The sequence below is a fragment of the Lepus europaeus genome, chromosome 18 (assembly GCF_033115175.1).
Source record: "Lepus europaeus isolate LE1 chromosome 18, mLepTim1.pri, whole genome shotgun sequence".
Lineage (NCBI taxonomy): Eukaryota > Metazoa > Chordata > Mammalia > Lagomorpha > Leporidae > Lepus > Lepus europaeus.
In genome coordinates this window covers 47,719,364-47,747,141 of record NC_084844.1, presented here as the reverse complement: position 1 = coordinate 47,747,141, position 27,778 = coordinate 47,719,364, and the positions used below count along the sequence as shown (strand labels likewise).

The 27,778-nt window shown below is 55.1% G+C and overlaps 1 protein-coding gene across 1 annotated transcript; it reads left to right on the top strand.

The window, feature by feature from the left end:
• The first annotated feature begins 746 nt into the window (after positions 1-746).
• On the top strand, positions 747-27,696 carry CCDC92B (coiled-coil domain containing 92B). Its single transcript, XM_062175099.1, has 4 exons — positions 747-813; positions 20,558-20,709; positions 23,858-23,905; positions 27,071-27,696. Exons 2-4 carry the CDS (start codon positions 20,580-20,582, stop codon positions 27,694-27,696), a joined length of 804 nt encoding a protein of 267 aa, XP_062031083.1. The 5' UTR covers positions 747-813; positions 20,558-20,579.
• Positions 27,697-27,778: the final 82 nt, after the last annotated feature.

Here is a 27,778-nt window from a genome sequence, read left to right as displayed (position 1 = left end):
CAGCAGCTGATGGGTTCAGGTACTTGAACCTCTGCCACCTGCAAGAGAGACCTCGACTGAGTTCCAGGCTCCTGGTTTTCACCTGGCTCAGCCCTGGCTGATGCAGGTGTTTGGGAACTTGGAGAATGAGTCAGCAGATGGGAGCTCTATTTCTCCCAATGTATCATAAAATAAATACATAAGTAAGTAATTCTTTAAAATAATTCATAAGCACCAGTGCCGTGGCGCTGGTACTCCAGGTTCTAGTCCCTGTTGGGGCGCCAGTTCTGTCCCGGTTGCTCCTCTTCCAGTCCAGCTCTCTGCTGTGGCCCAGGAAGGCAGTGGAGGATGGCCCAAGTGCTTGGGCCCTGCACCCGCATGGGAGACCGGAAGGAAGCGCCTGGCTCCTGGCTTAGCAGCCATTTGGGGAGTGAACCAACGGAAGGAAGACCTTTCTCTCTGTCTCTCTCACTAACTGCTTGTAAAAAAAAAAAAGAGGAAATGGACATCACCGCTTTTGTAGCCCACAGACCATTTTGGGTGGAGTGGAGCCAGACCACCTGGCCAATCAGAGCATCCCATCCCTCTGATCCCAGTAATTGGTTCAGGGAGGGTCATGTGACACAGCTCAGGCCAATGAGGGAAGATCATTGGGGCGGAGACTCTGAGAAAGGGAAGCTATCTTTCCAAGGGGGTTATTAGTCCCCAGGGTCACCCGCAGCCACTGAGGGCCACCTTGTTTCCAGGAGAGTTAGAGAACCAAGCAGGGATGGGTGGCATTACCTGAGCACCTGCAACACTGAGCGGTCCTGGAGTTTGCAGTTCTTTGAGCCCGTAAGTTTCTTTGTTTAAAATCAGTCACAACTAAGGAGCAAAGGAATCTGGGCTGAAGGGAAGGAAACCAGACTCCAGGCAAGTCCTGGGACCAGGGGCCAAGGCTGGGTCTGGAGGATGCGTGGTCCTTGCTCCCCCGCCCCAAGCATGGGCTCTTCTCTGGCGGCAAGGGCCACACAGAGATTCATGTATCACCAGGCCCGGGCCAGCCCTTACAAGGTGCCAGGGGCAGGGCTGGGGCGGGCTGGGGCGAGGCAGAGCAGCTCTGAGCTCAGCCCTGTTAAATCTCTCCTGTCCTCTTGTGAGAGGTGAGGACCCCCTGGGGTCCTGGCTGGTGCTTCATATTGGAAGGGAGACAGCCCTGAGCAACCGCTTGCCCCTTGCCCGCTCTCCAAACACGTGAATTCTACTTGTATGTGTTTTACACACCGCAGTTAGGTTTGAAGACTGGCTCTATTGCTAAATAATCAACTTGGAAAACGGCTGCCCCTTCCTGCTCTGACAGCATGAACTGGCATGTGTAGCCACACCATCCACAACACAAGCAAGACAGGGAACAGTTAAGCCCTAAGTCTCAGGTTCAAACCCTGACGGTGCCATCTGCTTGCTGAGTGACCCTGGCTCCTCGTTTTTCCTGTTCCCTCATCTGTAAAATGGGGGTGTGAGTGAATCCTGACTACTACAGAGTCCAAGGAAGTGCTCAGAAAGCCTGGCTCGCTGATATTGATTATTGATCCTGGTATTGGACTGGTGAGATGTTCCCGATCCTGGTGTGGGTGAGAAGACTTGGGGTGGGGAGGGGTCCCAACCCCGTAGACCTCCCCTTTGACCCTCTCAGTCCCCCTCCCTGAGCGCTGTAAGTCAGCCAGGCAGAGTTCAGGCCGCTGAACACGCGGGCGCCCAGCCCAGGTGATTCGCTGCGGTGCCTCTCCACCTGCAGTCCAGTAACCTGACACCAGCGGCCTCTGATTTCCCAGCCTGGGCGGGGCTGCGGCGGGAAAGGGACAGCCGCCCGTCTTCGCAGAGACCCCTGCCCCAGCCCTCACCTCCGAGGCCCCCTTCAATGAACCCGAAGATTCGTTGTGCAGGTGAGTTGGGGCGTCTCTCTGAACGCAGCTCTGCGCCCTCTTGGGGCCCAAGTCCATGGTCCGACTCCGGGCGGCGGAAGAGGGAGGTAGAAGGGGACCCCGGTGTGCAAACGGGAAACTGAGGCAGGAGAAGAGGGGAGGAAACCCCGTCAGCGCGCCTGTGGACGGAGATCTGGGGTCCCTCCAGAGCCTAACGTCTCGAACGGGGTCCCTGTCTCAGCTCCATGTCCGCGGAGAGCCGCACAAACCCAGTGCCTGGACGCGGGTGGCCTGGGTCAGGCAGCCCCGCGCCTCTCTGTCCACCCCGCAGCCTCGGCTCGGGAAGAAAGTTTGGGCCAGCGCCCCCGCTCCTTCCCGCGCAGGGCCGGGCCTCGGGGCGCAAGGCGCGCGGGATCGCGTCCGCGCCCGGCCTCGCGGTGCCCACTCACCAGCGCACCAGCTGCCAGCGCTTCTCCCCCGGCGCCCGGCGGCCCGCCATGCCTCGCCCGGCCCGCTGCTCCCTGCCCGCGCGGCTGCCGCAGGGCCAGTGCCGAGGGCGCGCTCGCCCGGGCGGGGCGCGGCGCGGGGCCGTGCGGGCGGGGCGGACGCGAGGCCACTCGGCCACTCGGCCGGTGCCCAGGCGGTGCGGAGGGCCCCGCGCGGCTGTAGGCCCCGCCCCGAAGTCCGCAGGACCTGGTGGCCGCGCTCCGCCCAGCAGCGCGCAGGATGGCACCCGGCCCCCTGCACGTCCTCCCCGCCCAGCAGCGCCTGGTGCCTCTGGAGCACCAGACTAGGAGTCAGGCTCTCCAAATTCTGCCAAGGGAAATGCGGCTTGCTGAGTGACGAGGCAATTCACTTCATCTTGCTGGGCCTTCCTCTACCTGCCCATAAAGTTAGGACAAAAAATAATTAAACGCTAAAAGCCCAAAGTAAAAACTGGTGCGCACTACAAACGATTAAAGCACTTAACTTTATTTGAAAGACAAAGAGGGATCTCTTGTCCACTGATTCACTCCACAAAGGATCCCAACATAGCCTGGAGCTAGGAACTCAATCGGAGTAGCAGGGACCCAAATACTTGAGCCATGTCGGCTGCAAGGTGCACCTTAGCGGGAAGCTGCAGCGCCGGTGTCCCATATGGGCGCTGGTTTGACTGCTCCACTTCTGATCTAGCTCCCTGCTAATGTGCCTGAGAAAGCAGTGGAAGATGGCCAAGTCCCTGGGCCCCTGCACCGACGTGGGAGGCCCGGAAGAGGCTCCTGGCTTCGGATTGAAGCCATCTGGAGAGTAAACCAGTGGATGGAAGATTCTATTTCTCCTTTCTCTCTCTCTCTCTCTCTCTCTCTCTCTCTCTCTCTCTCTCTCTCTCTCTCTCTCTCTAACTCTGCCTCTCAAATAAATAAATAAAAGTTTAAAAGAAAAAACAGCAGACCCAGGACAGGATCCCAGAGACACTCCTACATAGGCTCCAGGTGTCCCAAGCCGGGGCTTGAGCGCTAAGCCAAACACCTGATTAAGGTACATTAACTAAGCAGAGATTACAACAATATGGAGTTGGCCTAACCCGAGGATCAGCTCCATCCAGGCCTTTCCCCTACCTCCACCCCAGGGTTTGTTCATTCCTGGAGTGGAGAGGAAACCAGCACAGCCCACACGTTCCTGGGAGCGTGCGTCCCAAGCCTGGCTTGAAGGAGCTGAGTTTCAGAAATGCTGACTGTTACTGGGCAGCTCTGGATTCACTGCCTCCCATGTCAGGACAACCTGCACGTCCTTTGCGACACAGAAATTTGAGGCAGGGAAACGAACAAACTAGCTCCCAGCTTGAGATCCAGGGTGCGTACCTCCCTCCCAGGGGGCCAGGAGCCCTGGCCAAGTGTCCAGTTGAAAAACTGGTATCTGTCATTCTATCTGTAGGCACCCTTCCCCAGGGTGCAACAGAAACTGAGATCAGACGGATCCTAGCGATCTGTCCCCAGGCGTTCCGCTGTGTCTCCACTCGAGAAGCCACCGGCCACGAAGCCTGTGGCCAGCACAGAGGCATCTGCAAGGACCAGGGGAGGGGACACAGACAAGGTGGGCTGGCAGCTCTCCTGTGACCACTAAGTGGAGGTCGTGAGGCCGGCGATTCCCTTTGAACATAAGCTTCCCCCACAGAATAAATTCATGTGGAGATCAAGGAAAAAGGAAGGAAATGTCCCAAGGTGCCTGCACTGTGTGTGTGTGTAATACAGGCGAGTGCTTCAAAACATCCATGGAAAATGGAATTAAGTTATTTTGGTACAAAAAATTTTGGGACCGGCACTGTGGCATAGTGGGTGAAGCCGCCGCCTGCAGTGCCAGCATCCCATATGGGCGCTGGTTTGAGTCCCAGCTGCTCCACTTCCCATCCAGCTCTCTGCTATGGTCTGGGAAAGCAGTAGAAGATGGCCCAGGTCCTTGGGCCTCTGCACCCATGTGGGAGACCTGGAAGAAGCTCCTGGCTTCGGATTGGCACAGCTCCGGCCTTTGTGGCCAATTGGGGAGTGAACCAGTAGATGGAAGACTCTCTCTCTGCGCCTCTCCTTCTCTCTGTTGTAACTCTGCCTTTCAAATAAATAAATGTTTTTAAAAATTTTGAAATTATTTATATAAAAGGTTGTTAAAAGTTTGCGGAAAATACATATTATGAAAAAACTTAAAAAGAGAAACAGAGATCTTCCATCTGCTGGCTCACTCTACAGATGCCTCCAACACCCAGGGCTGGGCCAGGCCAAAGCCAGGAGACTAGAACTCCATCTGGGTCTCCCACATGGTGGCCCAGACTTAAGTACCTTGAAGAGATTATGCTAAGTGGAATAAACCAGTCAGACAAGGACAAATGCTATATATCATTCCACTTAAGATGAGTACCTGCAGTAGTCAAATTAATAGAGACAGAAAGTAGGAGGGCATGGAGAGAGGGAGGATGGGAGCCATTGTTTAAGAAATATAGAGTTTCAGTTTTGCAAGATGCAAAGAATTCTGGAGGTGGAGAATGGTGATGGTTGTGCAATAATGTAAATGTACCTACTGTCACAGAACTGTATACTCAAAAAGTAGTTAAGATAGCAAGTTTTACAGGATGTGTATTTTACTATAATAAAAAATTAAGGCACCCAGCATTGTAGCACAGTGAACACCAGCATCCCATATTGATGAGTGCTGGTTCACATCCCAACTACCAGCTTTCCATGCAGCTCCCTGCTAATGCACTTGGGAAAGCAATGGAGATGGTCCACATCCTTGGCCCCTGCCCACATAGGGGACCCAGGCTGAGTTCCAGGCTCCTGGCTTTAACCTGGCCCAATCCTGGCTTTTGCAGGCATTTGGGGAGTGAACTGGAGGTTAGAAGATTGATTTCTTTCTGCTTTTCAAATAAAACTTAAAATAAATAAAATAACTTTTTAAAAAATTAGGGACAGGGAGTTACTGTTTGCAAAGCCAGCATCCTACATCAGTGTGGATTTTGTGAAAGTCCTGGCTGTTCCACTTCTGATCTAGCTCCCTGCTAACGTGTCTGGCAAAGCAGCATATAATGGCTCAAATGCTCAGGCCCCTCCCACCCTGTGGATAACCAGATGGAGCTCCAGGCTCCTGGCTTTGGCCTGAACCAGCCCAGGCCATTGCAGCCATTTAGGGAGGGAACCAGTGGGTGGAAAATCACTCAGTCTCTCTCTCTGTTACTATGGCTTTCAAATAAATTTTTAAAAATTAGGGGTAAGCTTTAGCCTATTGGTTAAATGCTACTTAGCATGCCCACATCCCGCATAGGAGCACCTAGGTTCAACATCCAGTTCCAGGGGACAGCACTCCGGCTTAGTAGGTTAAGCCTCTGCCTGTTGCACCATGCTGACATCCCATCCCATATGGGTGCCAGTTACAGTCCGGCTGCTCCACTGTAGATCTATCTCCCAGCTAATGGCCTGGGAAAGCAGTGGAAGGTGGCCCAAGTGCTTAGGCCCCTAAACCCATGTGGGAGACCCAGAAGAAGCTCCTGGCTCCAGCTTAGCCAAGCCCTGGCCATTGCAGCTATTTGGGGAGTGAACCAATGGATGGACAACCTCTCTCACTGTCTCTCCTACTCTGTCTCAAATAAATAAATCTTCAAAAAAAAAAAAAAAATCCAGTTCCAGCTCCTGACCCCAGCTTCCTGCTACTGCAGACTCGAAGAGGCAGCAGTAATTGTTCAAGTACCTGGATTCTGCAGCCCATGTAGGAGACCTGGATTGTATTCCCAGTTCCTGGCGTCATTAACCCAGTCCAGACCATTGTGGGCATTTGGAGAGTGAACCAGCAGTCGGAAGTGTTCTTGTCTGTCTGTTTGTCTGTCTGTCTCTCTCTCTCTAGTAAATAAACTTTTTTAATTTAAAAATTAAGTAGAGGGCCGGCGCCGCGGCTCACTAGGCTAATCCTCCGCCTTGCGGCGCCGGCACACCGGGTTCTAGTCCCGGTCGGGGCACCGATCCTGTCCCGGTTGCCCCTCTTCCAGGCCAGCTCTCTGCTGTGGCCAGGGAGTGCAGTGGAGGATGGCCCAAGTCCTTGGGCCCTGCACCCCATGGGAGACCAGGAGAAGCACCTGGCTCCTGCCATCGGATCGGCGCGGTGCGCCGGCCGCAGCGCGCTACCGCGGCAGCCATTGGAGGGTGAACCAACGGCAAAAGGAAGACCTTTCTCTCTGTCTCTCTCTCACTGTCCACTCTGCCTGTCAAAAATAAAAAAATAATAAAAATAAAAAATAAAAAAAAATTAAGTAGAAAAATGCAGAACAGAGTGTGGTGCTGCCAGTGGTTAAAAAATAATTCACTACTTGTGTGTGTCATATATCTTTTCCCCCAGAAGGAAAGACAAGAACATTTTAATGATGGAAAACTTCACTGACAGAAAGTAGGAAATAAATAGATTTTGTTTTTTTCTAACATGAGTATGTCCTATTTTTACAAGTTTTTTTTTTCCAAAGATTTTATTTATTTATTTGAGAGGCAGAATTACAGAAACAGGGAGAGACAGAGAGGTCTTCCATCCCCCGATTCACTCCCCAAATGGTTGCAATGGCCAGAGCTGGGTTGATCCAAAGCCAGGAGCCAGGAGCCTCTTCCTAATCTCCCACATGGGTGCAGGGGCCCAAGCACTTGGGCCATCTTCTACTGCCTTCCCAGGCCACAGTAGAGAGCTGGACTGGAAGAGAACCAACTGGGACAGAATCTGGCGCCCCAACTGGGACTAAAACCTGGGGTTGCTGGCGCCACAGGCAGAGGATTAGCCAAGTGAGCCTCAGAGCTGGCCTGAGCCAGCTTCTTGATAATGTACTGCGAAGGCAGCAGAAGATGGCCCAAGTGCTTGGGGCCCTGCCACCCACATAGGAGAAATGGTTGGAGTTCCAAGCTCCTAGCTTTGGCTTTGCCCAGCCGTGGCCTTTGTAGGCATTTAAGGAGTGAACCAGCATATGGAAGATCTCTCCCTCTCCCTCAATATCCCCCACCTTTCAAACAAAGAAAAATAAATAATTTTTAAAGTTATGACACAGATAGCCATGCCATGAAAACTGTAAATAATCGTGTGTATAAAAAGTTAGAAGATAATACACAAACATAACAATAGTTGCATTAGGATAGTAGGATTACAGGCACAAAATTGATACTGTATTTCCCAAACTTTCTAAGAATAATTCTAATGCTTCTCTAATAAAACATAATATTAAACACAGGTAGATGTAGGAAGTGGCTCATTTAAGGCAAAATGTGTCCCACCATGTATCCCAAAATGGATATGAAGCTAGGAGAAAATAAAGAGGAAAGGGACCACAGTTGTACCAGGTCACCAAAGATTTGGGACCCAGTTGCCCAAGATCATGCAAATGACCTGACATGGAGAGATTTGGGGCACAAGCAGTATGGAGCTCCTTGGCATCATCTAAATAATGACTGTCAGGTGCGTTCTTAAGCCTTTTACCTTCAATGGAGGAGTGTGGGTTGGGTTGAAGCAGAGAGATGTGTCTGAGGTTGAATTATGGCCTTGCACATGCACATACACACACACACACACACTTGGCTCCCTATCAGGAGCTTGGGAACAACCAAAGACTCTGAAGGTCAGAGCTGAGATACATCCGAGGTCCTGCACACTCTGGCCCCTACCTGCCCCTAAAGCTCCTGGCCACCCCAGCAGCATTCATCTCTGGGAGACTTGGGACGCTGCTTTAACAAGCTTGCCTCTGGCCTAGGCTGGGCCAGGGTTTGAACCCTGACCCTGCTTACTGCCAACCTGTGTGGTGTTAAATTGAACTTCTCTTGAGTCTCATTTTCTCTACTTGCAAACAAGAAGAAGTCTTTCCAATAAGGTTTCTCAGAGGTTTCAGTGGGATGATATGGGGAAATGGCTCAGTTCAAAATAATGGTTACTCAAGTCTTAGAAGGAAGTCACAGCACTCTGCCTACCCCTCCCTCTCTAATTGTGACTGTAGATGAAACCCCACCCAACTCTTGGAGGACTGAGTTCTCAATCCAAAATTGGCCACATATGAAGAAGTAAATCCCCCAGAGCTAGCATTTGGCCCAGTTGTTACGACACCCACATCCCATATTCACAGTGCCTGGATCTGAATCCTAGCTCTGGCTCCTGATTCCAGCTTCCTGCCAGTGCTAATCCTGGAAGGTAGCACGTGGTGGCTGCAGTGCTTGGGTCCCTGCCACTCACATGGAGATCTGGACCGAGTTCCTAGCTCCCAGCTTTCACCTTGCACAATTCTGGCCATTGCAGGCATTTGGGGAGTAAAGCAGTAGATGCCTTCAAATTTTTAAAGAAAAAATATAATAGTTAATTATGAAGTAAAATGGACATTTTCCATATATTTCAGTTTGCTTTTACTTTGTTACAAGTTTAATTTTGAAAATAGAAAAAGCTTACCCAGAGATTTACTGAAAATAGCATTTAGTAAATTGGTGCAAAGTACTAATGTTTGTTGTTATCAACAACAACATCTCCAATGTCCCATTTCATAGTCTCTCCCAAGGTCTCATCAGAGCTTCAGATACAGTGCTGTGCAGTCAGCTTTGCTCAGTATTACCCTGTAATTTTTTAGAAGGATTTATTTATTTATTTATTTATTTATTTATTTGAAAGGCAGAATTACAGAGAGGCAGAGAGAGAGAGAGAGGTCTTCCATCCACTGGTTTGCTCCCCAAATGGCTGCGATGGCCGGAGCTGAGCCAATCTGAAGGCAGGAGCTTCTTCCGGGTCTCCCATGTGAGTGCAAGGACCCAAGCACCTGGGCCATCTTCTGCAGGCAGGACCAGGACCACACCTCAGACACATTAATGGGGAGCTGAATCAGAAGTGGAGCAGCTGGAACTTGAACTGGCACCCATATAGGACGCTGGCACTACAGGCAGTGGCTCTACCCACTATGCCACAGCGCTAGCCCCTTAATTACCCTGTATTGACTGATTGCTAAGCTTTCTCCAAGGAGGTAGTCCTCTAGCCCTCAAGCGCCAAGTACAAGCCTTCACATGGCAATCTCTCAGCTCTGCTGGCTCCGTTATTCTCAGTGGCCTTTAAGTGGTTTGTGCATGTCATTTGTTGTTTCACATATGGATATTTTTCCAGCAAAATATAGTGCAAGTTTCTTGAGGGCAGTCTTACAGGTCTTTCATGGCCAGCTGGGGGCTTGTTGCAGGACTTGGCAAGAAGCAGTTCTCGTGACAAAACTGGGGGCCCCAGGAACTGGCAGGACCAGGACCACACCTCAGACAGGTGTCTGCAACTATTTACTGTAGCTGGTGAAATGCCAGAGTTCCAGGATCCATCTCGATACAGATATGGAGGGAAAAACCATTGGGGTTTGGTCATAGCAATGTGAACACAAGAAATTCCAAACCTTCCTCTAGCACTTTCTGACCCCTCACAGGCATCCTGTCAGCAGAGTTGATGTTATGTTTCTCTCTTGGTGAAGAGGAACTGGAGCTCGGAGAGGTCAAGACTTGCCCAGAAGCACCCAGCTAGCAAGTGACAAGGCTGGAATCAGAGCCCATATTTGCAGATTCCTTCCCACCACACACCTCTAGGAAATACAAGACATACCTTTCACCCTTCTAACTGATATCTCATGGAACTGAAGGAATAGACACAGCTCATCAGAACCCATACCCCTGCTGGAGACACTCACATGGGGCCAGGGGTTTACCCACAGGAATACTGCATTCCAGGAAGGACAACAAGGGACCAGGAAGCAGGACCAGGGGACCAGGTTGGCCTTTCCACCCCCTCTTCCGGAGATTTCTTCAGGCAAAATAAAGGGAAGCACGCGCGCACACACACACACACACACAGAGGGAGGGAGGCGGGAGGGAGAGAGAGAGCAGATGGAATCTGGCCTTCCTACTGGACGGGATTTGAGAGGCCTGTGAACCTCACTGCCTGCCAAGTCACAGAAAAGAGTCTTTCCTTCAACTCTTAGCAACGTAGGATCTGTCAGAGCCCCTAAACCTTTTAGTCATTGGCACAATGTCCAGTTAGTCCTTGAAAATTGACTGGGCAAGACAGGGAGGGAAGGAACCATAGAGGGGCCATGGAGTTCGGGCAAGATGTCCTTGAGGCCAATGAGTGGCCGGGACCCTCCCCAGGCCCTTGTAGCCAACTGGAGGTGGAAGACCCCTCTGGGAACATGGCTCTGTGAGGAAGCAACAGGGCATATTTGGCTGGCAGTGGAGTGGGACAAACCAGACCAGCCCTTCCGTCTGAATCCTCTGAGCCCCTGGCAGTGGTGGGAACAACTTACTTAGAGCTCTGAGCCACCTCACACAACGCACTGGTTCCTGGCCGCCACGCGCTCCCATACCTAAAGGAGCACGCAGCCCTGTTCAGAGTATTCATGTGATCCTCCCAGCAGCCCAGGGATCTTAGGAGCTATCCTGCTAGAAATGAGACCGGGGTCCAGCGAGGAGGAAGATCCCGGTGGAGCCAGTGTTAAGGGCAAGCAGCGGGACTCCAGAAGCCCTCCTTGCACTGCCAGCCCGGGTCAGCGCCAAGGCTGCGCACTCGTTCTAGACGCAAGTTTGCAGAGGACCTTTCTTGGCTATTGCTCGGTCGCATAGGTGAAAATGAGGTGTCTCATCACCTAGGGCCCAGAGAGGTGACATGACTGGCCCAAGGTCACAAAGCCAGTGAGAGGCTGGGGTGGCTTTGCTGTCCACGGGGGGCACGGTCAGCTCACCCCTCATCCGAGCCTCCCGGGCCCTTGCAGCCCGGCCTGTTCCCTCCCTCCGCCGGTGGAGGCCGCGGGGCGGAGCGGACCGCGGCCTGCGGGCCTGGGCGCTGTCCGCGGTGCTGATCTGCCGCGGCGCCCTCCTCGCCACGTCGCCCGCGGAATCTCTGCCCAGAGCGCATTCGGTGAGTTCGGCTGTGCGCCGGGAAGCTCAGACCCGACTCCCGGGGTTCGCAGGGCTGGCGGGGCTCCCCCTCCCCCGACCGCGCGCCCGCAGCCTCCCCTCCCCCAGCCCCGCCCACGGCCCCTCCCCGCCGGCCCCTGTCCCTCCCCTCCCCCCCTTATCTCGCCCGCCCCCCGCCCCCTCCAGCTCGTTCGCCAGTTCCGGTCACGTTGCTGGGTGTTTACGCCCGGAGCCCGCCCCAGACCCCCTGCCTCGGCGCCCCGGAGCCCCGGAGCCCCCCAGAGCCCCGGCGCGACCGCCCCACAGCCTCGCAGCAGCTGATGGCGCCGCAGCCAGGCAGGGCGCTGCGGAACCGCGGGCGCAGCTAGCGCGGGGGCAGAGCACCTGCCTGCACCCGGCCCGGCCCGCACCCGGGCCCAGCCGACCAGCCGGTCGCTGCCCAGGTCCCGAAGGTGAGGAGGCTGGTCGGGGACCGTGGGGTGGGCTCGGGGCGGCCCGCGGTGGGGAGCTGCCCGCTCCCCCGGGAGGCTGGCGCAGAGCGCGGGAGGCGGACTGGACCGCGGGTGACAGCAGAAGTTGCCCTCCCGGCGCCCGGACCCGGGCCCTGCCTGGTGCTGGCGGGGAGCCAGAGCAGCCTGGGTCGACCCCCACCACCTGGCGTCATGCACACTGTCGGTCAGCGGCTTTGGTACCTCTTTCCGTGCGCGTCAGTTTCCTCATCCCCCCACTCCTGCTTCCCCGGGAGTCAGGGCAGAATATCCAGACTGGAGAGGGTGGGGGCTCCTGCTCCCCCATATACCCCACTCCTTTGTATCTGGGTCCGTGCTGGGGTCCCAGGATCTTCAGCAGAGGGAGGGAACCTGCAGTGAGAGGCACTGGAGGAGGAGCGGCCCTAGGGTAGGGGGCCACAAGGTCCCTGGGGAGTGTGCCTCCGATATCGGCCAAGTGGCCCCACCTCGCGGAGCCCGAGGCTTATCGAAGTCTGAGTCCTTGTTCCAGACACAAGTGCCCAGCAGAGCCAAGGACCTGCGGGGGGGGGGGGGGGGCAGGATTATTTTTTGTAACTACATGGGGTACTTACTTGTCCTGTGACTTTGGAAGGCTCAACTCTTTCTCCCTTGTCCCGCTGATGTTCACTGTGTGCCTGTTCCTTGCAAGGTATTCCCAGAGACAGATCCTTGCCCTCAGGAAGCTTCTGCCAGGCGTGCACACAAGCATGCACACAGAATGCCAAGTGATAAATGTCAGGACGTGGTGTCACCTGCCACCCCGATTCCAGCAAATTGCCTGAAGACCACAGAGGCAGGAGGGAGCCTTTCCAGTTTGGTGGGGCATCAGGATGTCTTCCTGGGGGAGGTAGCCCTGGATCAAGGGGTGAAAAAGAGGTGCGGTTTCAGATGGCTGGTGGATGGGGTGGGCTTGTTAAGTGAGGGGGGATCCACGGTGGTGGGTTTGCCATGAGAGCAGCAAGAGCTAGGGGAGATTAGCCAGAGATGTGGGCTGTGTTTGAATGGGTAAGAGCCTTAACTGCCAGAGTGAGCCAGTGGGGAGTTCCTAGTAGCCAAGAACTGTGGATGCTTGTATTGGGCAAACTACTTTACCAGTCTCACCCGCTGTTCCTTCATCTTGGGAGTGGATAGCCTAATAGAGCCTTCAGGGCAGGGTTGTTGTCAAGTGAAAAAGTCTGTGCCCAAGGCTGAGAGCCCTGTCAGTCCCTTCTTACAAGAAGCCTGGATGCCATGTCCCAGAAAGCCTTCTTGAGTTCTCGCACACCTCCTGCCCCCGGCCTCTGAGTAATGAACAGAATAATGACTAAGAAAAAGAAAGAATGTATTGATTCATTTATTTATTCATTTGCCACCATGCTGGTCCTACCTCATATACTTGCCATGGCTAAATGACAAAATCAGTCTGACCTCAAACAACAAAACATGCCTACTTAAAGAATTTTAGCAAAACAAAAACTGAGGGTTCACATGATACAAAGATATTTGTTGACTCAATAAATCTTTTCGGCCCCAAAGAGAAAAGAAACACAGGAATGAAATTGAAACTGGGACAAGAGAATCGTTCAGGGAGTGAGGGACACAAACTCCATGTGCACAGATCCCAAGCAGTCCTGGTTCTGGTTCCTCTCCCAGCCACTTCATCTGCCTGCAGGAGAGCTGGCAACTGCAGAGCCCAGAGGGCAGTGAGCAGACCACAGGGTGGGGGAGGGGGAATTTGGACACCCAAGGGAGGACCGGACTGTGAAAGTGGTTGCCAAACTTTTTTTTTTTTTAATATTTATTTATTTGAAAGGCAGGGTTACAGAGAGGCAGAAAGAGAGGTCTTCTATCCATTGGTTTACTCCCCAGATGGCCACAATGGCCAGAGCTGTGCCGATCTGAAGCCAGGAGCCAAGAGCTTCTTCTGGGTCTCCCACGCAGGTAAAGAGGCCCAAGGATTTGGGCCATCTTCTACTGCTATCCCAGGCCATGGCAGAGAGCTGGATCAGAAGTAGAGCAACTGGGACTCGAACCGGCGCCCATATAGGATGCCAGCACTGCAGGTGGCAGCTTTACCGGCTATGCCACAGTACCAGTCCCCCCAAACTTTTTTGTAGCAGAAGGCATTTCTTTTTCTTTCTTTCTTTTTTTTTTTTTTTTTTTTGGTACAGATTTATTTATTTGAAAGAGTTACACAGAGAGAGAAGGAGAGGCAGAGAGAGAGAGAGGTCTTCCATCCGCTGGTTCACTCCCCAGTTGGCCACAACGGAAGCCAGGAGCCAGGAGCTTCTTCCAGGTCTCCCACATGGGTGCAAGGGCCCAAGGACTTAGGCCACCTTCTACTGCTTCCCCAGGCCACAGCAGAGAGCTTGATTGGAAGTGGAGCAGCCAGGACTCAAACTGGCACCCATATGGGATGCCAGCACTCCAGGCGCCGGCTTTCCCCACTGCGCCACAGTGCCGGCCCCAGAAGGCATTTCTGCAGTGAGTTAACAGGCACAGGCTGCTCATTTTAAAAGAGAGGTGACAAATAAAGCCTTGGGCCCTGCCCTTGAACCCCCATCCTTTTGGCAGCAGCTGAGGCCCCTCTATACAATTCTGTGGAGCACAATTTGAAAACCACGGACCAAGATGATTCGGAAGGCCCTCTGAGTCCCGAGTCCTGGTTCTGTGCTTCCTGTGGTTCTTTGAACCCCGGGAGCTGTAGGAATGGAGGAGAGGAGAGGGCTGAGATTTCCCACCGGCCATGTCAGTGGTCAGCAGAGTGCTGGGAAGGAAAGTGGGGATCGGGAAGCCCCAAAGTGACAAGACCGGGAGCCCAGGCGCCGCAGCGTCGGAGGGCTCCAGAGCCTCACCCTTTGGCTGCAGTGGGGGCTGGGTGAGGGAGGCTGTCTAGCCACCTTCCCCATGGAGAGGAATATTTGTGACTTTTAGATGCATGCGAGACAGGTGAAAAGCTTGGAACTGGCTCTGTAAATAGTGAGTCCTGTGTGTTAGATCTTTTCTTGGTGCTAATTTTTTTAAATGAACATTTTTTCATCAAGCTAGAAAATTAACATGAACCAGAGCAAGGAGCCCCTAACAGAGAGGAGGAACCACAAGGCAAGCTCAGAGGTGGGCAGGACTGGGGGGCAGAGAGGCAGGTAGCTTGGAAGGTTGGGCATCAAGGGCTGGTTGTGGGGGGAACACGGAGCCCTTAGCTCTTCCTTCAGCTGCTCCACCAGCCTGGGCCCAGGTTTCAGGCATGAGTTTGTGATGCCCAGAGACTCCAGGGCTGCTGTTCAGATGTGAAAACCTGACATTTTCCTGGCTTGAGCCTTGGGACATGCTTGTGACTCCCCAGCCATGCAGGCAGATTCACGTTGTCCCAACTCACCTCCTTCCCCACTCCATCTCCCACCCTCCCCCAAACGAACTAAACTCTAACAGCTAAGAAGGAATCCTTGCCAAGATGGCTTGTGACCCAAATTTCTGCCCTGAGTAGAGCAGGCTGCCTCATTGGAACAAACACTCCAGTCCTCTGGGAGAGTATGGAAGCAGCTGGTCCACGCAGCCCCTCTCTGCAGCCAGGGCCCAGGCTCCAGAGCAGTGTAGGAAAGGCTCTCGCTCTTCAGAAGCATTCCTATTCCAGTGGCTGGGACCAGACACCCTCTATCTTCATCCCAAGCACAGGCCTTCACACCTTCAGCCTCCAGGTGTGCACACAGCACACACACACACACACACATGCTAGAGAATAGAAACATGCGTGCACTCTGAAGCACATGTGCATGGGCTCAGGCACACATGCAGACACAGGGCACACCCACCCCGCACAGCCGTGCAGGTGCACAGATGCACAGACGCAACTTGCCTGGCTCTCCCAAGTTAGGCAGCATATCCCACCGCCTGCTGGACATCTTTTCCTCCTGGTCTGAATTCTCGTGGGTTTGTCAAACCTAACGTGTGCTCTCTTGATCATACTTTCTCTGTAAATCTGCTTTCTATCAGTCTGTCCCTCCGTCCACAAATCCCCTCACCTGTGTATTCCACAAATCTGTGCTGACTACCTTCTGTTTGCCAGCTGCTGTGCTAGGTGCGAGGGAACAGGAGAAAGAAAAACATCCTCTGCCACTAACAATCTGGCAGTGGAAATGGACAATAAACAAAAACTTCATCATGCAGTGATAAGTTCATACACGAAAAGTCAGGCAGATTAAAGGAGTAGAGAGTGACAGATTTTTATTTGATAGGTCAAGAAAGTGAAAGGCAGACAGACAGAACTTCCATCCTTTGATTCACTCCCCCAAACGTCCAAAACAGGTAGAGCTGGGCCAGTGCCAAAGCCAGGAGCTGGAAAACAATCTGTGTCTCCCATATGGGTGGCAGGGACCCAATGACTTAAAGCCATCACTGCTGCTTCCCAGAGACTGCCATTACCAGGAACCTGGAGTCGGGAGGTGGAGCTGGGACTTGAACTCGGGCACCGCAGTCATCCTAAGCTGCATCTTAACCACTAGGCTCAAGGCCCTGCCTGAAGATTCTGTTTTAAAGTGGGCAGTCTGGGACCATATTGGGTAAAGCCACTGCCTGCAGTGCCGGTATTCCATATCGGTCCCAGCTGCCCCACTTCTGATCCAGCTCTCTGTTGTGGCCTGGGAAAGCAGCAGAAGATGGCCCAAGTCCTTGGGCCCCTGCACCTGCATGTTTGACCTGGAAGAAGCTCCTGACTCCTAGATATTGCAGCCCAGCTCCAGCTATTGCAGCCATCTAGAGAGTGAACCAGCGGATGAAAGACCTCTCCCTCTCCCTCTCCCTCTATGTAACTGTGACTTTCAAATTAAATAAATAAATCTTTAAAAAATATATATGAAGTGGGCAGTCAGAGAAAGGCCCTGGAGAAGCGATGTTTGAACAGAAATCTGAAAGGAGGAAGGGAAAGGCCCTAAGGCTTTCCTGGTAGAGGGGGCAGCATATGCAAAGCCTCTGGGGCCAGACTGTGCTTGGCACATCCAGGAAACAGCAAGGCGGCCAGAATCCCTGGGGTAGAGCCAGCAGTGGGGAGAGCTGTAGGGGAGGAGGGCAGAGAGCCGGGTGGTATAGGGTATGATGAGAATGTGGAGCTTGGCTGTAAGTTACCAGAGAAGCCACTGGAAGATTTTGGGTGTGGGACAGGGAGACGTGATCAGACCTGTATTTGCTAAAAGGACTCTGGATTCTGTGTGGGAGATGAAGGGCAAGAGTGGAAGCAAGAAGCCATGTAGGAGAGGCTGCAGTGGCACACAGAGGGGCCTGGGTGTTGGTAGCTTGGACCAGGCTGGTAGCCATGAAGATAGAGAAGTCATTTGATTGGGACTTTTTTGTAGTGGTTGGTGTGATGGCTTAACTTTTTCCGTTTCTGTGTGTTTATTTTTATTTATTTGAGAGGCAGAGAGAGACAGAGACAGATAGGGGATGGCAATGAAACAGAGATCACCCATCTGCTGGTTCACTCTCAAATGCCCACAACAGCCAGGGCTGGGCCAAGTGGAAGCCAGGAGTCAGGAATCCAATCTGGATCTCCCACATGGTGATAGAGACCCAAATATTTGAGACATCATCACTGTCTCCCAGGGTGTGTGTTAGTAGGAGGCTGGAACTGGAAGTGGAATGTCTACGATATGAACCCAGGAACTGTGATATGGGTATGACCATCCCGACTGATACCTTAACCATGGGCCAAGTGCCTGCCCCAGGGATAATTTTTGAAGGTGGAGCCAGCAGGGACTTTGTTGTGTTTGCCGCTTGGCAAAAACAGAGCCCGGAATGAATGAATGAGAGCCAGAGTGAATGAAGACACTCCCCCTGCTGGCACCTCAGTGGGCCAGGAGGGGAAGGAAGAGGGGACGTGGCACTGGTGGAGCCAGGTGCTGCACCAAGACCTCTGCATCTCTCGTCTCATTTCCGGATGGGTACTACTCCACAGCCCCACAAACAGGGCCCAGAGAACTTTTTTTTTTTTTTTTAGATTTATTTTTACGTATTTGAAAGGCAAGCTAAGAGTTCTCCCATCTGCTAGTTCACTCCCCACATGCCCGCAACAGCCAGGGCCGGGCCAGACTGAAGCCAGGAGCCAGGGTCACCATCTGGTACCCAAGTACTTAAGCCAATCATCTGCTATCTCCCAGGAGCAGTGTTAGCAGGAAATTCCATCGGAAGCAGAGCTGTAGAGACTCTGATACAGGATGCAGCTTAAGCCACGGTATCGCAGTTCCCATCCCTGTTCCCAGTGGCAATGCTGGGAATCTGTTTTGGGTGGAAAACTTGACTGGAGAACCGGGGCTGCCACCACCTACTGAGCGTGGGACGTGGCACAAGTCACTTGAGCCGAGTCCCAGTTCCTTTGTTTGTGAAGTGGGTGTGGTGGTCTTGCGTGGTTGGCAGAAGGAAGACAATGTGTACAAAGTTCCCTGAATGGAGCAGACAGTCAGTAAATGGCCTGTGAGCTCCCCACCGCCCCACCCTGAAGTGAAAATCCTGTTGGTCGGATTGGAGGGTCCGGGCAGTACGAGGGAAGGAGCCCGGGGTGACAGGGAGGTTCTCAGGTGGGCCTGCCCCACGTGACCCTACAACTGAGCGCCTCGTCTGCAGAGTCCACAGCAGCCAGTCTGGGGACAACCATCTGCTAAGCAGAACTGTTGGTCTTGCTGGCCTCCCTCGCCCACTGCCCTGGAGACTCCCAGGTGCTTCAAAGCTGAGGGTCCCTGGCAGGAAAGCCAGGCACTCAGAGCTCTGGGCCTCGTGGTTCTGCTCTCTGCCTGCTTCCCCAGGATGCCGATGGTCAGGGCAGGGACTGGCTAGGACAGGCCCAGGACCACAGAGGGAGGGCTGGAGGCCCCGGCCACACCTGGGCCTGGGGGCGCATCCCTCCCCATGCCACCCCAGGATCTCACTGTGCCGGTCACCTCATAAGCCCTGAGCCATGGTCAGCATCAGGCTTAGGAACATGGAGGCACCCAGAGCCCCTGGTGAAGGTGGAGCTGGGGGATGAGGGGCAGGGGGCTGTGCTTGGAGCCATCAGGCTGCCCTGTGCTGTGCTGCTCCCCTGGAACTTCGGGGCTCATCCACTTCACCGCTCACTTCTTTTTACCTGCGAGGAAAGTGAGAGCCCAGGGAAGGAGAGAGCTTGCCCCAGGTCACAGAGCCAGTGGGAAACCGGCAAGAACAGGTCTGCATCTCTCCCCTACAGTGTTGCTCCCCTTGTTTTCTTCTGTGAGGAGTAGCAGAGGCCAGAGGTGCATGGGAGCAGGAGAGTGAAGCCAGTTCCCTCTGGGGCTCTGTTGCTTCATCTGTTAAGTGGGGATAATTACTCTCTCCTGGAGTGGGTGTTTAGCCTCACGCTTAAGAAGCCCACGTCTCAGCCGGCACCGTGGCTCAACAGGCTAATCCTCCGCCTGTGGCGCTGGCACACCGGGTTCTAGTCCTCGTTGGGGTGCCGGATTCTGTCCTGGTTGCCCCCCTTCCAGGCCAGCTCTCTGCTGTGGCCTGGGAAGGCAGTGGAGGATGGCCCAAGTGCTTGGGCCCTGCACCCGCATGGGAGACCAGGAGAAGCACCTGGCTCCTGGCTTCAGATCAGCTCAGTATGCCAGCTGCGTGCTGGCCGCAGCGGCCATTGAAGGGTGAACCAATGGTAAAGGAAGACCTTTCTCTCTGTCTCTCTCTCTCTCTCACTGTCCGCTCTGCCTGTCAAAAATTAAAAAAAAAAAAAAATCATTCATGTAAATGAGCCCCCACACTCATTAAAAAAAAAAAAAGAAGCCCACGTCTCACGTTAGAGTACCTGGGTTTGATCCCCAGCTCCAGCTCCTGGCTCCAGATTCCTGCTAATGCAGACCCTGGGAGGCAGCAGGGAGCACTCAAGTGGCTGGGTCCCTGTGACCCAGACTGAGTTCCCAGCTTCAGCCCCAGCCAAGCCTAGCCATTGCAGGCATTCGGGGTGTGAACCAGCACATGGGAGCTCCCTTGCTCTCTCTATTTGAGAGGTAGAGTTACAGACAGGGAGAGAGAGGGGGAGGGGAGATCTTCCTTCTACTGGTTCACTCCCCAAATGGCTACAATGGCCAGAGCTGCGGCAATCTGGAGCCAGGAGCCAGGAGCTTCTTCTGGGTCCTCCACATGGATGCAGGGGCCCAAGCACTTGGTCCATCTTCTACTGCTTTCCCAGGCCATAGCAGAGAGCTGAATCAGAAGAGGAGCACCTAGGACTAGATCCAGCACCCATATGGGATGCCACCATGCAGGTGAAGGCTTAACCTACTGTGCTACAGCGCCGGCCCTCTCTCTCTCTCTTTAAAAAAAAAAAAAAAAATCAAAAAACTGTAGGGGGCCAGCATTGTAAGGGCCTAACTCCTGGTAGTCCCGCTGCTCCACTTCCGATCCAGCTCCCTGCTAATGTACCTGGGAAAGCAGTAGAAGATGGCCCAAGTACTTGGGCCCTGCACCCGCGTGGGAGACCAGATGAAGTTCTTGGCTCCTGGCTTCAGCCTGGCAAGGAGTGAACTAGTAAGTGGTTTTTTTCTCCTCTCTCTCCCTGCTCTGTCTCTGTAACTGCCTTTCAAATAAATAATAATTCTTAAGCTGTAGTTCTCTGCCCATGTCCCCACTTGCTCATGAGATCTGGGTGAGTAAATGCAGGGGAGGTGACAGCAGTGACAGCATCGTCTCCCTGGGGGCACCAGGACACCAGCATGCAGGAGATGATGAGGCAACCAAGGGTGGAGCAGGGCAGCCGGGCTTAGAAGAGGGGGTTCACCTTGTCCTCCCTCCCCAGGTGGGGCCCAGGCCCGGTTGCCATGGACACCGTGTCGCTGGAGCACCAGATCCAGAGCGCACAACGCCACATCAGCTTCCTGAAAAAGGAGCAGATGGCCCTGCTGCGGGACCTGCACCTGGAGATCCTGCGCCTGCAGAAACGCTGCTCAGGTGAGGCCGAGGGGGAGGAGGCTGCCTAGGGGGAGGGCTCACCGTCACCACGGTGACTACTGCCTCTGGGGGGCGCCCACCACCGTCCTTGGTGGGGGCCCTCACACCTGTGCTGCCACCTCTTCTCCTGGATGAGGAGTCTGAGTCTCGGGGAGGGGAGACACAAGCTTGGGGGCACATAGCTCTGGCTGGGTAGCAGGGGGGAGGGCAGAGCCGGGGCACCAGCTGAGATAGGCGGTGGAGCTGGGGCACCTGGGCATCAGGTCGTGGGGACTCACGGCTTTCCCCAGTTGCTGTTGGCTAAGCAGCTCCCAACCCTCTGGAAGCTACGCCCAGCAGGGAGGCGCACTCAACGACAGTATTAAGATGCAGCCAAGAGCAAGGAGGCTGGTGGGGGTGCACTGGCAGGGTGGTGTCCAGCTGGAGGAACCGGTGAGGAAGGAGACCAGGTGAAGGAGGCTCCCCAGAGGAAGGAGGAGTTCACTCTCCAGAAGGCTGTGGCAGGGGAGAGGGTGAAGAAACTGTCCATGTGCAGGGCACAGCATGGCAGAGTCCCAAGGGGTAGGGACTGAACAGTGCTACCTGACCGGATGAAGCTGCACTTACAGCTCGCTAGGGAGAAGTCCCCAGCGGGGGCCAGAGCCCACAAGACCTTGATAAATAACAGCAAAGCTAGGAGTTTGCCATCTCCTCCTGGGAAGTGGGGAGCCCCTGCAGGCTCCTGAGCAGCAGAGTGCTGCGGGGTCCGCGTGATGCCGCATTCACAAGCTCCACCCGGCAGCTGGGTGCAGGATGAGTGTGGTGGAGCCAGCGGGAGCTGGGGCCAGAGGTGACCAAGTGCTCCAGGGGAGCGATGGGGAGGACGGTGGGGGGGGGGCAGATTGACGGAACACACTTGGCAACTCCATGGATCTGCGAGCCGGGCAGAGGGCGGGACCCAGGACATCCCAGGCCTGGCCTCAGCTGCTTGGGCCTCCAGGAGGCCTGGCTGTGGCCCAGATGCTCACCCAAGCTGACTCTCCAGGTACAGGCTTTAGAACCAAGGCTCTGGCCCTCTCTACTGGGAGGGCCCAACCTCTTCATTGTACAGCAGGTGAATTGAGGCCCAGTTCCCACATCGTGTTGCTGCCCAAGTCAGGATTAGAACCCAGAGCTCCAGGCTCCCCTTCCTGGCTTCTCACACCTTCTCATGAGAGGCTAGTAGTCTTGACTTCCAGCTGCATGTTCAGGCCCTGCGGCCCTAATGCCACACCAGCACCTTGCAGTCATCCCCAAAGACCTGAGGCCAGCCCCTGGGTGGGGCAGGAGCAGGGAGTCTGCAGGCTCACCCCAGCCTGGTGCCACCGCTTCACTCAACGACAACATCACAAAAAAAGGGGCCCCTAAGACCCTGGGGCAGCCCCTCAAATTTCTGTTTGTTTTGCCCTGGTGCTGAGGCCCTGGGTCCCTCCACTCGGGACACAGCCCAGATCCCAAGAAAGTGTCACGAGCGGTTCCAGAGCTCTGGGGCCCCACGGCTCTTCTCAGGCAGGTGCAGGCCTGCAGGCTCTTGGTTATTGATTAAGGAGATAAAAATAGCTCTGTGCTGGGCTGCAATGGCTGAATAAGGTCCTGTCTCCTCGGGGAGGAGGTGAGGAAGAGAAGGGAGAAGAGCAGAGGAGGGAGAGGTTACAAGGAGATGAGGGAGGGACCCAGAGGCTGGAAACCGGGAGGGAGGGGGAGAGAGGAAGGGGCTTTGAAATGCAGTGGTGGGGGTTGTGTTCTGGGGTCCTGGGGCAGCCTGGATGATGACAAGAACTGCCCTCCATGGATTCAGTGTGCACTCTGCCCTCAGTTTATTTTCTCTCATTTCATCCTACAACAGCTCCTTGTAAGGTGGCTGCTGCTTTAACCCCATCTTCCAGGTGGGAAAACAGAGACTCAGAGAGCTGCTGTAACTGGCCCAAGGTCCCACCGTGTATCTGACCTCCCAGCATGGAGACTCTGGCCAGGAGATGGCCAGATGGGGCCTGGAGCCAAGCTGGGATTCTGTCTCCCCACCCCCACGCCCTGTAGTTAAGGGCTGAAGAGGAAGAGCCCGCAGGGAATTCGTGGCAGAACCAAGATTTCTTGGGCTAGGTCCCTGAGCCTAGTCAAAGCTCCCTTAAGCTACATCGCAGGGACTTGGAGGAGGGGCCAAGTTGATGCCAGGAAGCCCCTGGGGATGGAGACCTGGGAGTCCTCACAGGGGCCCTAGGGAAGGGGTTCAGGCTCCGGTCACAGCCAAGGCACCCTGTCTCCCAGCAACAAGTGGCCTCCCCAGAGAAGCCACCTCTGGTGACACCCTGGGATTCCAGAAGAGCCCAGTTAGGCAGCCAGGAGGAGTGGGCAGTGGGGCCACCAGGCTGGGCCCTGCAGGTAAGCACAGGTGCTCCTGAGCAGGCCTCCTCCCCCACGGGCTCCCTAGTCTCCTTGCCCAGTTCTTCAGCCCCAGGGGAGCTGCGAGAGTGGAGGTGGGGCTGGGATGAGAGGTGGAGCGTTTGCAGTGCTAAGCAGTGGGCACCGTGAGGACACGCAGAAGAGAAATGGCACCTGCATCAGCGCCCCTGGGTGGCTCCTTGCCACCCCGCCCCCTCCGTGCCAAGCGGAGCCCCGATGCAGCTTCCCGTCACTGGGTGGCGCTGTCCTCCTTGTAGCGCCTCTCCCTGTCCACTGGGATCTGGCAGAGCTGTGTACCGAGAACAACACTGGCACAGCAGGGCTGGCTGTACAACAGTGAATGAATGGGCATATGTCCGCTGGGTAAACATCCACTGCCCTGAGCCCACCGCCACTGCCCCCGGGCAGCCCCGGACACTCCAGCGTCTGACAGCTAAACAGGCAAGGGTCAAGGCCCTGCACAGCCAGGCTCCCCCCGAACTGTGGTGTCTCTCCCAAGGAAGGGGTCAATACGTCTTCAGCCCCAAAACAAGCTGGGCTTCTCAGACCCGGAGCTTGAGCTGCAAAGATCTCGCAGTTTGAGTGCATTTCTCCATGTGTTCCCCTCCAGGCTGCAGTAAACCACGTCCGGGGGGGACTCAGTGGCTTCCAAGGTCCCTTCCTGCTGCTGTACTGAGCTGTCACTCATATCTGCACCCCCCCCCAACATCTTTTCCTTTCTTCCCCCCAGAACTGACGCGCGACCTGGAGATGAGAGAGGCGCAGTCCCACCAGCAAGGTAAGAGGCTTGCAGGCTGTCAGCAGCCCACGGGCCTTCTCCCCACCCAGGCCAGACTTGGCGACAGCCCCTCCACAGCCTGCGGAGCAGAGCACAGGTCACCCCACCTGCCCATTCTGCTGGGTGACCCTGTGCTGTGAACAACCTGCAGCACCACCCGCACTGCCCTGTATCCCTGTCTGTCTGGATCCAGTTGGAAATAGGACAGCAGGAGGAGACGCTCCGTGGTGTTACATCCACCTGGCTGGCCTGCTTAATTCCTCCCCAGTCCTTTCCCACCTTTGCAAGTGGTCTCAAGGTCTCCAGGATGCTGAGTCCCCGGGGGGCAACACAGTGGCAGGAGGGGGTCCTTGACCTCAAAGGGCTTAGTGGAGATGAACAATTAGCAACTCCTTCATTTCACAGAAGTGTTGCTCCCTGCCATTTAGCAGTTAAAATACATTTACAGAGTATTAGGTCTTCCATAATACCGTGGTGCTGGGGAGGCCATGGTGTTCAGGGAGGACAGAGTGTCAGCTTTGCAAGGGAAAAACATTCTAGAGATCTGGGGAATAATGTGAACATACTTAACACTATGGAAATACAAAAATGGTGACATTGGTAAATTTTATTTTATGTGTATTTTGCCACAATTAAATTTTAAATAAGGAGTGAGGGGGAGGATTGTATTCCTGAGATGTTTTATTTATTTGCATTTTACTTGAGAGAGACAGACATTTAGACAAAGAAAGATGTCCCATCCACTGGTTCACTCTGCAAATGCCTACAACAGTCAGGGCTGGGCAGGGCTGAAACCAGGAGCCCAGAACTCAGTCCAGGTTCTCCACGTGTGCGGCAGGGACCCAAGTACTTGAGCCATTACCTGCTGCCTCCCAGGGTGCACATAAGCAGGAGGCTGGATAGGAAGCGGAGCTGGGACTCAATCCCAGGCACTGGGATAGGAGATGCAGGAACTTAACTGCTGCTGAGATCTTAACCGGCAGCTGCTAGGTTCTCTGAGAACTGGGCCAGGGTGCACACTGCCGGACTTGGGGCGACACGGGAACTGCTTAATAAAAACCAGTCACAAAGTTCTTCATAACACACTCCCTGCCATGCGATGGTTGCTCAGGGACCAAGAGCTCTGTCACCTGTCATTGCGGGTAAGGAAGACTGGAATTTCAAGCTCAAATGCCAGAAGCCTTGCAAATGGTCCAGTGTATTCCTGCATAAAGAGCAGCTAGGGGGCCGGCGCCATGGCTTAACAGGCTAATCCTCCGCCTTGCGGCGCCGGCACACCGGGTTCTAGTCCCGATTGGGGCGCCGGATTCTATCCCGGTTGCCCCTCTTCCAGGCCAGCTCTCTGCTATGGCCTGGGAAGGCAGTGGAGGATGGCCCAAGTGCTTGGGCCCTGTACCTGCATGGGAGACCAGGAGAAGCACCTGGCTCCTGGCTTCGGATCAGCGAGATGCGCTGGCCGCAGTGGCCATTGGAGGGTGAACCAACGGCAAAGGAAGACCTTTCTCTCTGTCTCTTTCTCTCACTATCCACTCTGCCTGTCAAAAAAAAAAAAAAAAAAAAAAAGCAGCTAGGGACCGTCTAAACACCTAGGAACCTCAACTGATCTGCCCATCTCTTTAGATGCTAATGAGGGACAATCTCTTGGTGCCTAGGCACCTGGAGGAAGGGGACACACATCCCAGATACCGCACGAGGACAGGCCTGTGAGCACAGCAGCTTCGCCCCCCCCCCGCCCCCCCCCTTCATCTCAAAGGGTCACCGGGGCTCAAGCTATTATTGCACTGTCTTGATTTTTATCTTCTCTTAAAGGGATTGAGAATTCTCCTAAGCCACTGCTTGGGACACCCACATCCCATAGCAGAGTGTCCAGTTTCAAGTTCCAACTCCACTTCCTGTCTAACTTCCTGCTAATGCAGACCCAGGTGATGGCTCAAGTTCCCGGGTCCGTGCCTGCCACGGGGCAGACTGGCATTGAGTTCTGGGCTCCTGGTTTCAGCCTGGCCCAGCCTCGGCTATTGTGGACATTATGAGAGAGAACCAGTGGATAGATCGATCTCTCTTTCAATCATGAAAAACATTAACAGGAGAGAGAGAAAATCCTCTCTGTCCTCCTGTCACTTGGTTTTTTTCTTTTTTCTTCATCTCATTTACTGTACTGAACATGCAGTGCAGCAGGCAGTGAGGGAAGGAAGCACTGAGGGGTCAGAGCCCAGGACACCCCCCACCCCCGCGCTGACCAGGGCTGGCCTTAGCAACAGCAGCAGACAAGGAATGGTGCGGTGGTCCAACCCCAGGGCTGATTCTCCTCTGCTCGGAGTGGGCAGGAAGGAGACACAGCGCAAATACTGGGCAGCCAGAAAAAGCAGACACGAAGTGCCCACGTCCCTCCAGGGGCCGCCCTTGGCCTGTGCTCGCTCTCATGGGCTCTCAAGTCCCAGGTGCGGGCCTGCTGAGTGGGCACTTGTGAGCTAGGAGGCAGCATACCAGCTCGCCCACTCCCTTGCTGGAATCCCCAGGGCCATCCCCAGGTCCCGTTAACCCCAGAGATTCCAAACCAACTGATTTTTGGTAGGGGCCAGGAAGCAGGTTTTTTTTTTTTTTTTTTTTTTTTTTTTAGAGCTATCTAGATGGTTCCAATGTATTTCCAGAGTTGAAAACTGCTGCAGTGGCAAAGGCAGAGGATAAACAAGTAAACAAAGTTTTGAAATGTGACACTTTACAAAATGCTCCCAGCTCTGTCATGGGGCTTTCGCACAAGCTGTTCCCACTATCAGCACCCACCTCTCCCCTTCTCACTACTTAACTCCCATCGTGCTTCAGGTGCTAGCCCCAGTATCTCTTCTGCCAGGAAGCCTCCCCTGATTAGGTCTTGTTCTCCTGTGACAGTCCTGGCATGGGTCTGTTTCCTCCTGGCACCTGTCACAGTACAACCTCGCATTCATTTCTGCGCTGGAAGCTTCCTAAGGACGGTTTTATTATCCACCACATCCCCAGTGCCCAACACCGCGCACCACAGTCAGGCTCAACAGTTTATCCCTGGGTTGGGAAGGGGTGTGCTAAGGTGAAACCTGAAGAATCGGAGGCGAGGCCGAGCAGGGGTTAGGACAAGTTCTCTGGCTGCGTGGGCGGGGACCGCCACCTCTCCCCTCCATCTCCCCTTTCCAGAGGAGGCGTCCCGGGAGCTGGAGAGCAAGTGCCGGGCCCTGGAGTCGCAGGTGGCGGCGCGGGCCGCGGCCAACGCCGAGCTGCGGCGGGAGGTGGCGCAGCGCGAGGCCCTGGTGACAGCGCTGCGCTGCAGCCTGCGCGCCGAGGAGCGCCGCTTCCTGGAGGAGCTGCGGCGCCGCAGCCACCGCGCCACCGTGCTGGGCACCGAGCTGCAGAAGCACACCGAGGCGGCCGCCTACCTCTCCTGCCAGCTGCACGCCGCGCGCCAGAGACTGCAGGCCCCGCGCCCGGGCCCCTCCGCCGCCGCCGCCGCCGCCGCCGCCGAGCCCCGACCCCGCCGGCGCCCACAGCGGGCCCGTCGCCCGCCTACCGACGCCGCCGCCGCCAAGGGCCCCAGCCGGGACTGGGCCGCCTGGGACCGCGCGGCCTGCGCCCTGGACGACGCCGAGCCCATGCCCGACCCCGCGCTCTTCCTCAACGCCCGGAGGCCCCCGCGGCCCAGCGGCCGCAGCCCGCGCCAGCCGCCTCCCCAAGAGCCCTCGGACCAAGCCGGCCCACAGCCGGGGCCCTGCCGGAGCCCGCCAGCAGCGCCCGGCCCGCCCAGCGCGCCCGGGGACCCGGAGTAGGCGCAGGGCTGGGGGCAGTCGGAGAAGAGCCGGCCAAGGGCCCGGCTAGGGACGCAGGCTGCCCCGCAGGCAGGTCCCGGGG